Raw genomic sequence first — 13,383 nt, 5'->3', positions numbered from 1 at the left:
TTTAAAATATTGAGAAACAAAAGGGATTTTGCTTGGTCCTCTTAAATAGGAAAGTACCTTAGCTCCAGCTGTAGCCTTTGGGGATTAACAGCTATTTCAGTTTAAACTAAATACTGACATTGGACACATCACCCTAGGAAGCTCCCCCATCAAGAAAGATTATAAGGTTTTTTTTTAAAGTGGAATGAGACATATTCTTACATAGAATTTGACTAGGGGAACAACCAAAGACTTTGAAAGTATCAGAGTGTGTAAGCTAAAGCCACTGTCACTGTTAGAAAGGTCCCAAAGCACACTACAGGAGGCAGTACTCCTCAGAAACATTCCAATTTTAAATTAAAAGGCAAGTAATATTTGTGTTGGGGTATCTATGGAAAGTCTAAGGTGCTTTCCAAATTTCTCTAACCTGGCAGAAATCAACCTCCAAGTTCTGTCACCCCTGTAGATTTTGTCTTATAGGCTTTTGCTATAGGAAGATCTAGATTTGGTCATAGACATTGTTATGGGAGGGCTTCCCCAAGGTCTCAGCAGTAAAGAACCAGTCCACCAATGGAGGAGACATGGGTTCAATCCCTGGGTTGGGAAGATTCCCTGGAGGAGACATGACAACCCACTCCAGTATTCTTGCCAGGAGAATCCCATGGACAGAGGATCCCTTGTGGGCTACAGTCACAAACAGTTGGGTGGGGGGATAAGACCAAGAAGTTAATGGGAATCAGATTATTGGAGATTTATAGGCCATTATTAGGTGTTTACTCAGAAACCAGAAGCCATTGGAAGGTTCTGAGCAGAGAAATGATGCGACCTAATTTTAAAAAAGCTTTTAATTTTATAATGGAATGTAGTTGGCTTACAGTGTTGTTTCAGGTGTACAGCAGAGTGATTCAGTTGTGAGCGTATGTATATCCTTCAAATTCTTTTCTCATTTTTACAGAGCATTGAGTAGAGTTCCCTGTGCTCTACAGTAGATCCTTGTTGATTATCTATTTTATAAAGAGTATGTATGTATTAATCCCAACCTTCTAATTTATCCTCCCCCTAACGTTTCTCCTTTGGTAACTATAAGTTTGTTTTCCAAGTAAGTGAATCTGTGTCTGTTTCACAGTAAGTTCATTTGTATCATTTTTTTAGATTTCACTTATAAGTGATATCATATGATATCTGTCTTTGCCTGTCTGACTTCTCTTAGTAGGATGATCTCTAGGTCCATCAGTGTTGCTGCAGACGGCATTATTTCATTCTTTTTTGGCTGAAAAATGTTCTATTGTGGGCTTCCCAGGTGGTGCAGTGGTCAAGACTCCACTTGCTACTGCAGGAGATGCAAGAGGTGTGGGTTCAATTCCTAGGTGGGAAAAACTCCCTGTAGTAGGAATTGGCGATCTGTTCCAGTGTTCTTGCCTAGAAAATTCCATGGACAGAGGAGCCTGGCAGGCCGCAGTCCATGGGGTTGCAAAAGAGTCGGACACGACTGAACGACTGAGGACAATATTCCACTGTATATATGTACCACATTTCTTTTATTTGTCCATCTGTCGAGGGACATATGGGTTGCTTTCTTGTCTTGGCTGTGACATGACCTAATTTAAATTTTAAAGGGAACACTGTAGATGCTCTTACTGAGAATGAACTTAAGGTGGGGAAACAAGAGAAGAAGGTAAAGGTGAAGGGTTTTGTGGTGGATTAGATGTGGGTATGAGAGGAAGAGAAGTGTCAAGGATGACTCTCCTTAGTTTTTGGCCTGAGCTTTTGGAGGATGGGGTAGTTGGCTTCTGAGAGAGGGGAGACCAGGAGTGGTAAAGATTTTTTTTTTGTTTGTAAAGTTTGTTGTGTTTTTTTGAGGGGCAGATCAGGAGTTGGTTTGAGACATATTAAGTTTAAGATGTTTATTAGATATTCAGGTGGGTATGCTGGTTATGTATTTGAATGGAGTCTGGAACTCAGGGAGGTATAAATTTGAGAGTCCTCAGTGTATACATGGTATTTAAAGCATCAAGCCTGGATGATCCTGCCAAGGGAATGGTCTAAGATACTAAAGAGATTAAAGGTGAGGTCTGTGTCCAGAGGCATTCTAACATTTAGATTATGGAGATAAGAAAGAAAGAGTAATTTATGAAGTAGGAAGAGAGAGGTGTGCTGGGTTGGGAGCCAAGGGAGGCAGAAGGTTTAAGTGTGGAGAAGTCAGCTATGTCACCGGTTGCTGAAGGTAGACTAAGGCAAGGACTGAGAATTGTTCACGGCACTAAACACCATGGAAGTCCTATGGGACCTGACAAGAACTGTTTGAGTGAAGCACTGGGGTAAGAGGCTAATTGAGGTGAGTTTAGGAGAGAATGGGAGAAGAGGAAATGGAAACCAAAGTGTAAACTCAAAGAATCATGCCCTAAAAGGGGCAGAGAAACAGGCCGTGGGGAGGCAAGAATCAAGGAAAGTTATTTGAGAGGAGAGGGATGATTACTGGAGTGATATTCTTCTTTGATTTTTTGTTTTGACCACCTGCATGGCATGCAGAACTAGCATGGTATGCAGAACTAGCATGGTGTGCAAAATGTCCCTTAGGGAATTCAGCCTGTATCCCTTTCAGAGGAAGCATGGAGTCTTGGCCACTGGACCACTGGGGAAATCCTGGAGTGATATTCTTGAGGGGATGGGATGTAGAGGATTTGAGTAGAGAGATTTCCACTAGATAGGAATAGGGACAATTCATTTGTAATAACAGGAAGGAAAGAATAATATATGGGAAAAGAAACAGCATGGTTGATATTTTGCTTGAAATAGGAAGCAGTCAAACCAATCAGTCTGAAAGGAAATCAACCGCAAATATTCAGTTGGAAGGAATGATGCTGAAGCTGAAGCTCTAATACTTTTGGCTGCCTGATGTAAGGTGCCGACTTAATTGGAAAAAACCCTGATGCTGGGACAGATTGAAGGCAAGAGGAGAAGGGGGTGACAAAGGATGAGGTGTTTGGATGGCATCACCATCTCAATGGACATGAGTTTGAGCAAACTCCGGGAGATGGTGAAGGATAGGGAAGCCTGGCGTGCTGCAGTCCATAGGGTCGCAAAGAGTCGGACAGGACTTAGTGACCGAAGAACAACAGTAAAGGAAGCAGAAGGAATGTGAGGATATGGGAAGAAGATATAGATGTGAAGAGATGAGAGAAGATGTGAAATTATACTTAGGAAAGTGGAAAGTAAATATTTGTTTTCATTGAGTCTCCTTGGACATTGCAGGATGTTTAGCAAATGCCAGGGTTCTGCCTTGTGACAGCCAGAACACTTTACCTCACATTTGTAAATCCCTGAAGGTTGCAGTACCACCCCTGCTTGGATTGGAAACTGTTGGTTATTTCTTTTAAGGTTAGATCATGAATTTGGAAAAGCAAACAAACACTATTGTGTGATCTGCCCCCCCCCCCCCCCGTCCCCCTGTCCCACAATTTCCAGTGTTACTGGTGGGGTATAGTTAAAAGGGTTGGGGTTTTGCCAGGATAGGATAACAAAGGGGATTGCTGGTGAAAGTGAGTGATGTATGATGGAGTGTGTAACTTCAATTGAATAAAGACAAAAATGAGGGCATGCAAAGGGTGGAGGGACTCTGAAAAGTGCTGGGGTTAGCAGATTGTGGGCCCTGGTGGGGAGTGGGTACCTGGGGTAGGAAAGGAGATGAGAACATTGGAGGAATGGAGTAGAAGCAATGGAGAGTTCAGAATTTTAGAAGGATCATCTATCTGGTTATGGAAATTACGAAAAATTATGCCAGGAGTTAGAGGTGACCTAAGTAGTAATTAGGTCCTGAAGGAGGGGGAGAGGGTTTGGAGGATTAATCCAAGATGGGTGAAATAAGTCAAAGAAATAGTAGAAATTGTGCTTATGGAAGAAGAGTCTGAAATTCCCTGGAAGTCACTATAATGATGACCGCCATGCAAATGTGTGGGAAGAGAAGGTGACCTTTCAGGTGGAGGCTTCTAAGTTATGGCTCTCTCTAAGGAAAAAGAAATCTAGGGTTAAATTCAAATTTTTATTGAGCCTCTCCTGAGTGCAGGGCATGGTACTGGATGCTGTGGAGATAAAGGTAAGTAATTTCATTAATTAGCTTATGATAAAAAGAATGAAAACTGAGTAAGAGAAGTGTCTGTCATAAAGGAAGTTGAAACAGGACTGGATGACTCAAGGAAGATATTATATTAACCTCAAGTATTGGGTAAGGCTTCCTGGAAGGGTAGATTTGAGATGGACATTTGATGACTAGAACAAGGACAGATCATGGTGGAGCAGAGGTTGCAGTCTAGATAAGGGAAAGGGTTACTGTGAAGCTTAGTGTTAGCACATTGCATGGTATTCTGGGGAAGATTCATTACTTTCTTTTTGGTTGGAACTATAGTGATGAGAGAAATGACAGGGACAGAATTGCATTTGTGTTGTATTATGGAGGGCCTTGGTGACACCCAGTATCTCAGTGGAGTACCAGTTGTTTAGCTAATGAGTAGTCATCGAAGGTTTTAAAGGGGAGCTTGATGTTCTCAGAGTTTTCACCAAAGATGGGCTGAAGCAGGGATAGAAGAGTTTAGGAGAGGATTAATTCTTGTAACTAGTAAAACATGGCAAAACTGTGCACAGTGGAGATCAAATTGCCAACATCTGCTGGATCATCGAAAAAGCAAGAGAGTTCCAGAAAAACATCTATTTCTGCTTTATTGACTATGTCAAAGCCTTTGACTGTGTGGATCACAATAAACTGGAAAATTCTGAAGGAGATGGGAGTACCAGACCACCTGACCTGCCTCTTGAGAAACCTGTATGCAGGTCAGGAAGCAACAGTTAGAACTGGACATGGAACAACAGACTGGTTCCAAATAGGAAAAGGAGTACGTCAAGGTTGTATATTGTCACCCTATTTATTTAACTTATATGCAGAGTACATCATGAGAAATGCTGGGCTTGAGGAAGCACAAGCTGGGATCAAGATCGCTGGGAGAAATATCAGTAACCTCAGATATGCAGATGACACCACCTTTATGGGAGAAAGTGAGGAAGAACTAAAGAGCCTCTTGATGAAAGATAAGGAGGAGAGTGAAAAAGTTGGCTTGAAGCTCAACATTCAGAAAACTAAGATCATGGCATCTGGTTCCATCATTTCATGGCAAATAGATGGGGAAACAGTGGAAACAGTTGCTGACTTAATTTTTCTGGGCTCCAAAATCACTGCAGATGGTGATTGCAGCTATGAAATTAAAAGACGCTTCCTCCTTGGAAGGAAAGTTATGACCAACCTAGACAGCATATTAAAAAGCAGAGACATTACTTTGCCAACAAAGGTCCATCTGGTCAAGGCTATGGTTTTTCCAGTGGTCATGTATGGATGTGAGAGTTGGACTATAAAGAAAGCTGAGCGCCGAAGAATTGCTGCTTTTGAACTGTGGCGTTGGAGAAGACTCTTGAGAGTCCCTTGGACTGCAAGGAGATCCAACCAGTCCATCTTGAAGGATATCAGTCCTGGGTGTTCATTGGTAGGACTGATTTTGAAGCTGAAACTCCAATACTTTTGCCACCTGATGCGAAGAGCTGACTCATTTGAAAAGCCCTTGATGCTGGGAAAGATTGAAGGCAGGAGGAGAAGGAGATGACAGAGGATGAGATGGTTGGATGGCATCACCGATTCAATGGACATGGGTTTGGGTGGACTCCGGGAGTTGATGATGGACAGGGAGGCCTGGCATGCTGCGTGCGGTTCATGCGGTCGCAAAGAATCGGACATGACTGAGCAACTGAACTGATACACAGTAATGTACAAGACTTTCAAATCTTTGAAGTGTACACATCCTTAGTAGTAAAAGAAGGAGTGAGACTCAGAATTTCCATTCTTATGCTATATCAGGAGCTTGCTTCATTTATGTTTTCTTTACTTGACTTTCAAACAGCATAGTCTTCATTTTCCTATCTCTCAGGCCACTTCACTGATTCTAGTTGTGACTCTTTTTCCTTTTCCATGTTCATTAATCATCATCCTTTGGTGATCTTGTGGCTTTACATACTACCTATATGCTGAAAAGCCCCAAATTTGTATCCTAATCTAGACCTCTCTTCTCAACTCTAGGTTCATATCCAGTTACCTACTTGGCTATCTAATAATTATCTCAAATTCAACATGTCCAAAACTGAATTCCTGATCTTTATCCCAAAACCTCTTCTGCATGCACCTTGCATAACTCAGTTACTCAAACCAAAAACCTTGAAATCAGTCCCGAGGCCTCCACTTCACTCCCACTCTGCATCTATTGTACTACGAAGACCTGCCATCTTTCCCTTCAGAATGTATCCATGCTCTGGTTGCTAAACTCTCTTAGTGATACACCCTTCCTTCCACCCTTGCCCTCTTTACTATGTATTTCAACATAGCAATCATAGTGATCTTTTTAAGACGTAGTCAAATATTGTCCCTTTTCTACTCAAAGCAGTCTAAGGGTGTCTCACTCAGTAGAAGCCATAATCCTCACTCAGTAGAAGCCATAAAGTGACTAGAAAGATCTCCTGTATTAGGAGTTGACAAACTATGGCCCTGGGACCACTTTGATCTGCTGCCTGTTTTTGTATGAGCTGTGGGCTAAGAGTGATTTTTATGTTTTTTTAGTATATGTACTGCTGAAGCGAGCATGATTTTTATGTTTCTAAATGGTTAAAAAAGTGGTATTTTGTGACATGAACATTGGATGAAGTTGAAATTTCAGTGCCTATAAATAAAAGTTGAATTGGAATACAGCCACACCCAATTGTTTGCATACTGTCTTATGGCTACATGTGCACTACAGAGGCAGAGTTGGTTAGAGACCTTCTGGTTCCAAAGCCTAATGTACTTTTTATTTGGTCCATTAAAGAAAAAGTTTGCCAGCTTCTGCCTTGTGTGGTCTGGTCCCTTACTTCCACCCGCAGTCCTCACTGCCCTTCTCTCCTCACGCACCCCGCTTCAGCCTTCCAACCACAGTGGTCTCCTTGTTGTGTCTCCATCTGACCAGGCACATTGTTTTTCCCCTGCCAGGAATACTCATTCCTGAGATCTCTGCATGGCTCATGCCCTTTCCCCATCAAGGTTTACTCAGGCATCAGCTTCTCAATGAAGGCCAACCATAATCCTACCCTCCTCTGTGTAGTATCTGCACGTATTTGTGCTGTCGCCTACTTTCTTCCCCATAGCACTTCACACTTTCTCACATACTGTTTAGATTACTTATTTTTACATTTATTGTGTTTTGGTTGTTTCCCCCACTCGGGACTTAGAAGAGTGGGAATTTTTGTCCGTTTTGTTCACTGATCCAATTTAAGCACCTAGAGCAGTGGCTGGCTTATTATAGATGTTCAATGAAGACTTCTTGAGATGCACTGAATTATTGGTTCTTTAACCAAATGAGTCATCTGACTGGTGGGTACAGCTCTGTCATTCTGTCCGTGTTGTCGGAAATGGGGAAGGGCTAGCGTGTGTGCCTTCAGTGAGGATATGTGTTTTCTCGTTACCACTTCCTTGAATGGGTTACTTGATAACATCTTTTCCATCTGCTCCCTGATAGTAAGTGTTCAGAAAGCTTTCTGATTGACTTAGCTGGCTTGCGCAGTGCATTTTATGTTAGGAGTGCAGCTGTCCTGCTATCTTTATTTACACTATTAATTGAGTAGGGACGTTTTTGCCTGTGCCCAGTGTTGCAAGGCTTCAAATGATGTGGTGGGATTGAACTTTCCCATCATGATAGGTGTTTCCAGGTAGGAATGAAAAGCTGGATTTTTGGAGTAGGTATCTGTAGGTTATGGGGTTTCCAGTTTAGCTTTCTCATATGTGCCTTTTTAATATAGAAAATAAAAGGAAATTTCCAGAGGAGAATACTGAAGGTCAGTATTTTTTTTTCAAGTTACTATTGTACAGAAAATGCCACCATGTAGGAAAAGTTTATTTGAAGGGATTTGAAAGAATTATTGAATTTATATGTACTTGCTCTTGTTTTAATGTATCTCAATTGGTTCATTTTCGTATGCCCTTTACTATCAAGCACAGTACCAAGTACAGAATAGATGATAAATAAGTATGTATTTACTAGTAAATCTCTTTATCTTAAACTAATCCTCTTGGTGTATCAGTGAGATGTCTTTTTCTTATTTTATATTTGCCCATCTTTAATATAGTGAACAATAATGACAAACCTAGATAGTGTATTAAAAAGCAGAGACATCACTTTGCCCGCAAAGGTCATATATAGTCAAGTCTATGGTTTTTCCAGTAGTCATGTTTGTATTTGAGAGTTGGACCATAAGAAGGCTGAGTGCAGAAGAATTGATGCTTTTGAACTGCGGTGTTGGAAAAGACTCTTGAGTTCCTTGGACTGCACGGAGGTCAAACCAGTCTATCCTAAAGGAAATCAACCCTGAATATTCATTGGAAGGACTAATGCTGAAACTGAAGCTCCAGTACTTTGGCCACCTAATGTGAAGAGTTGACTCACTGGAAAAGACCCTAAGGCGGGAGGAGAAGGGGACAACAGACAAAAAGATGGTTGGATGTCATCACCAACTCAGTGGACATGAGTTTGAGCAAGCTCTGGGAGATGGTGAAGGACAGGGAAGCATGGTGTTGCTGCAGTCCATGGGGTTGCAGTGAGCTGGGCATGACTGAGTGGCTGAACAACAAAATAGTTTTCTGGTGATGGGTGTAGGCTTTTCCATGTGTATAGGCTTTTTTCCATGCCATCTGCAGATAGTGACAGGATTACTTGTTCCTTTCCAGTTTGAATTATCTTTATTTCTTTTTTTTTCTCTGATAGCTGTGGCTAGGATTTCCAAAACTATGTTGAATAAAAGTGGCAAATATGGGCCCAGAGCTTGATGTTTGGGTAGGGTGTTTACTGTCCATACTAATGACTGAAAAATGCTATTGGTGATCCATAATTTCTCCACTATGTCAGCTTTTCTTTTTTTTTTTAAAAAGATTTATTTGGTTGCATTTGTTCTTAGTTGTGGCACATGGGCAGAACACCCAGGCTCAGTACTTGCAGAACATGGGCTTAGTTGCTCCATTTTATGTGAGATCTTAATTCCCTGACCAGGGACCAAACTTGCATCCCCTGCTTTGCCAGGTTGATTCTTAAACCACAAGACCACCAGGCAAGTCCCACTACATCAACTTGTACTTTTTACTTTTACATCAACTTTATACATTCTTCTCTCTTTTTCTGTTTTCAACCAACTTTCATAATATGTTTGACTTACTGGTTTTACCTTTTTATAGAGAGCAGCTTGTGGATTTTGTTTTCAGTTCTCATGTAAATGTACAGCAGTCTTTGGCTGCAGGATTCACAATTCACAACCAAGTACTGAATGGTTGAATCCTCTAGAATGGAGTGAGGTTGGAAATGGGAAATGCAAAAAACTCTAAATAGTATATTATGATCTTTATACAAAAGATAAAATTCTAGTGACAGGGTGGTCTTTGAAATGTCTCTTACCATTGATCATGTTTTAGTTTGTGTCTTAACTTTGTTGTATAAAAGGACCCTGTGATTTGCAGTATATGTATGTTCCCTCTTTACTTTGATTTGATAGATGGAATAATCAAAGTAAGTTCCATCTATTGTTTTTGTTCAGTCGCTTAGTTGTGTCTGACTCTTTGCAACACCATGCATAGCAGCATGCCAGGCTTCCCTGTCCTTCACTATCTCCCAGAGTTTGTTCAAACTCATGTCCATTGAGTTGACGATGTCATCTCATCTTGTTGTCCCCTTCTCCTCCTACCGTCAATCTTTCCATAATTAGTTGTTAGGTAACTTAAAAAACTCAATCTTGACTGGCTTATTTCAGGTGGATTTTGTAAGTCAGAGTCGGGGAAGTTGGTTATAAGATGTGAATTGTGTTGCATGTAGGTCACAACTTAGTATCATTTGACTATGAATATGGATCTGTTTTTTTCATTTGTAGTGTTGGGTAGAGTTAAATGTCACATTTAACTTTGCTGGTCCTAAAAATTCAAAAAGGATCTTTTTTTCTTTAAGAGAGTAACTGTTAGGAAATTATTGTAGATAAAAGTAAAAGGGGGATTTCCTTATTTAAGGGAAAATTTAAAGGAAGTATTCTTGCCTGGAAAATTCCATGGACAAAGGAGCCTGGTGGGCTACAGTCCATGGGGCTGCAGGGAGTCAGACACGACTGAACACACAACACAGCACAACACACACAACACTGAGATGAAGAGGAAGCTGTTTCTTGTGGGTGTTTATGTATTCTTTGGTGTGTGTTTCTCCTGATAGTCATGTAATGTATATATTCTATTTTAATAGTCTCTAGTGTTCCTTTCTTTCTTCTTTTTTTTTTAATTTACAGCTGGCTTGTAGTATATAAGGACCTCAGTAGTGTTCAGAAAAGCTTATTTTTACCTTACCTGGAATAAAGTCTCATAAAAGTGGAACATAGGGGTAATAGAATAAGTCTTAGACCTCTGGGCATAGATATGCTTGGGATTCTGGTGACAGGCATTCCTGGGCAGTGAACTAAGGATTGGGTGAATACCAACAGGGTGGCCTAGTGCTGCATGTAGGCTGACAGGGCACTGAAGCCTCTGGGGAGCTAGGAGAGGAGAGCCCACAAAGCAGGCCGAATTCCAGGCCTGAAATGATGAAAGAAGAGGTGTTGTCCCAGCATATATTGTAAGTCTGATGGCAGTGTCAAATGGAAAAGTCTCATGGTTACAAGCAAAGGTGTTATATTTCCAGGTGTCCTTATCTACTTTTCAGATAGGCCTGACTGATGCCAATTTCTGTTGAAAATATCATGGTTAATTGCAACATTTCCCCCACCAATAGTAGTATTAAATTTTCTGGTTGTATTTCTTTACTAAATCTGTGTTTATTAATGTATTCATCTCATTGAGTACAAGTCAGTCGTCTGCCACTTTGTGGCTACCAAGAGAGTTATTTCTCTGGTCATATCACTTAGGCTCTTGGGCCCAGGCCTTCAAAGGATGTTTTAGCTTTTGTTTAAAATAAGTAATTTTCCACTATAAAGATTGTTCTGTTTTATTCAGTAATATGTTTATGGGTTTCACCCTCTGATATGAAACTAATCATAAATAAACATTTTTGAAAAGTTGTTTTTCTTTTTCTCTTGCAAGTGTACTCTAGAGAACAAGCCTTCAGATATCTTTGCCATATTGACTCTGAGCCATCAGGGGACTCAGGCTTATGAGGAGGTACTGTCACACAAAACAGTGTCTAGTGAAGACGACAAGAAAGAGGGGAAAGGATCGGAAGAAGAAGCTAAAATACTATAGAAAACCATGGTAGGTTATCATTTATAATTCCTTAATTTAGTTACCAAAGAGCTCAGTCATTTAAAGTTGAAACTATTAACAGTGAAGGCAAGTAAAATCAGTGGTGTTAATTTTTGGCTCCAGTGCATCAGCTGAAGATGCCATTCCACTATTTAAGCAAAGCGAATGAGTTCAGATTTATTACGAGCCCTTTAAACCACAAGATGGAGCCCCATGAGCCTGCAGTCCATAAATTATTAAATAGAAAGGAGGGAATGCTCATAAATAATATTTTCTAATAAAACTGGTATTAGCAAACTGATACAAATGGCTAAGGTGCCCTTGAACTTGAAATTACGTAATTTTTCTCTAGCCTTGACTGAGCGACTGAACTGAACTGAACGGAACTACCTGAAGCTCAGTGTTTTAAAAGTCCTGAACCAGTTCTTTAAGTAATGATTTGAAGGGTTTGCAGTTTGTAAAATGTGTGTGTATTTAACTGAAAAAGACACCTTTTTTCTTTTCATGTGCTTTTGATTTTAAAATAATAAGGTCAAATATTGACTGTATTGAGGATACTGAACTGAATATCCTGGAAACCTTAGTTTTTGTGGAAAGTTCATACTTAAATTGAATTTGAGATATTAGATGAGGTCATCTAACCTTTCCTGCCTAATTTTTTAATTGGTAAAATATGCTGAATTTTTTTGCCTTGCATTTTGGTTCTGAAGGATATGTGATTTTCCCCCCCTAAGTTTTAGTGAGAAAAGGCTTAAAAAAGATAAGTGTGGGGAAAAGCACAAAATATTAATCATATGTGTTTTTGAAATATGTTGTTTAGCAAGTCTGAAGGTATTTCTTTTTTTTTTTTTGAAGGTATTTCTTTAAGAAAGATTTTATTAAAAGAAATTTGTTCTAGGGTTTGTTCTGGCAACTTAGTTGACTTGCTCTCTAAAGAAGGAACTCTACTAATATTTTAATTGTGAATGGTGGGGAAAACTTAACTTGGGATGGATTTTCTCTGTCACTTAGTTTTATGGTGAGCTGTGATGAATGACACTATAACTTGTGTTTCTTCCGATATGAAATGAATTATTTGCCTCTTCAGCTTATATCTATTGCAGTCTAGATATTCTTACTGCTTAAACAAATGCTTTTATATATTACTTGTCATAGTTGGTGAAAATTCTTTTCCTAGTTTATTCATTTTAAATGTAGCTTGTTCATTTTGCTGTGTAGTGATACAAGTGTCTTCATGGTATTTGTAAATTTGGAGATATTCAAAGGTATTTGGATGTGTGACTCATGAGTGTGAAGGATCTACTCTATTAAATTTTCATGAAATTCATTCTATTTCCAGGTGGTAATCTGCTCTACTGATTTCTGGGCCAGCATGTCATTTTAATTATTGCTTTTTAAATTTTTGATATTTTATTTTAGCATAATGGTACCACCCATCCACCTTTGTAGAATAGTTCTTAATGCTGTCATTGATCCCTCCCTTTGCCCCCATGAGCTTTAAAATTATTTTTGTGAAGTACTAAAATGAATCTATCTTGAGGGAATTTTGATTGAGAATGTGTACATATTTGTAAATTAGTTTGGGAAATTAATTCTTTTACAATATTTATTTTCCCCATTTTGGAAGCTGGGATATCTCCTATTAATCTATTTTAAAAATTAAAGCATCACACCAAAGGTTTGAATGCCAAATAGTAAGTAATATTCTGATGTGGCCCATAGTTTTACTGTCTTGTTCACACATAGCTTTGTATTTTGTATTATTATATTACAAAATCTCAACTTTTCAAAGTGCAGAAGTATTCAGCAGTTTGGAAAGGAGTGACTGGGTATCATGAGTCACCTGTATGCATTTCTAGATACTCTGCCGAAACTAGGAAGTGTCTGTTTCTTGCCAGTGATGTGTGATATGGATGACCTTTTTTGATGTGATATTGAAAACATGTCTATTCAGCTAAAAGGTGGAAAATACATAATACTGAATGTGACGTGTGTGAACTTTTCTAAAACATGAATGAAAGGTTTAAGATTTTCTGGTGTGGCGTTCAGTAGGATGGGTTTTTACTTCCTTTCTTGAGCAGTTT

The 13,383-nt window shown here is 39.6% G+C and overlaps 1 protein-coding gene across 4 annotated transcripts in view; it reads left to right on the top strand.

The window, feature by feature from the left end:
• Nucleotides 1-13,383, top strand: part of LOC122442137 (spermatid perinuclear RNA binding protein) — a 140,050-nt gene that overhangs the window by 62,520 nt on the left and 64,147 nt on the right. For 3 of the 4 annotated variants that reach the window (XM_043469499.1, XM_043469496.1, XM_043469498.1), the window contains exon 2: nucleotides 11,141-11,308. The exons of the other annotated variant lie outside the window; for it this stretch is intronic. In XM_043469499.1, coding sequence (XP_043325434.1) covers nucleotides 11,306-11,308 — 3 coding nt within the window. In that variant the 5' untranslated portion in view covers nucleotides 11,141-11,305. The remainder of the gene's footprint in view (nucleotides 1-11,140; nucleotides 11,309-13,383) is intronic. 4 annotated transcript variants of the gene reach the window in all.

This window comes from Cervus canadensis, chromosome 5 (genome assembly GCF_019320065.1).
Source record: "Cervus canadensis isolate Bull #8, Minnesota chromosome 5, ASM1932006v1, whole genome shotgun sequence".
Taxonomy (NCBI): Eukaryota; Metazoa; Chordata; class Mammalia; order Artiodactyla; family Cervidae; genus Cervus; species Cervus canadensis.
This window is presented reverse-complemented; position numbering and strand designations above follow the sequence as displayed.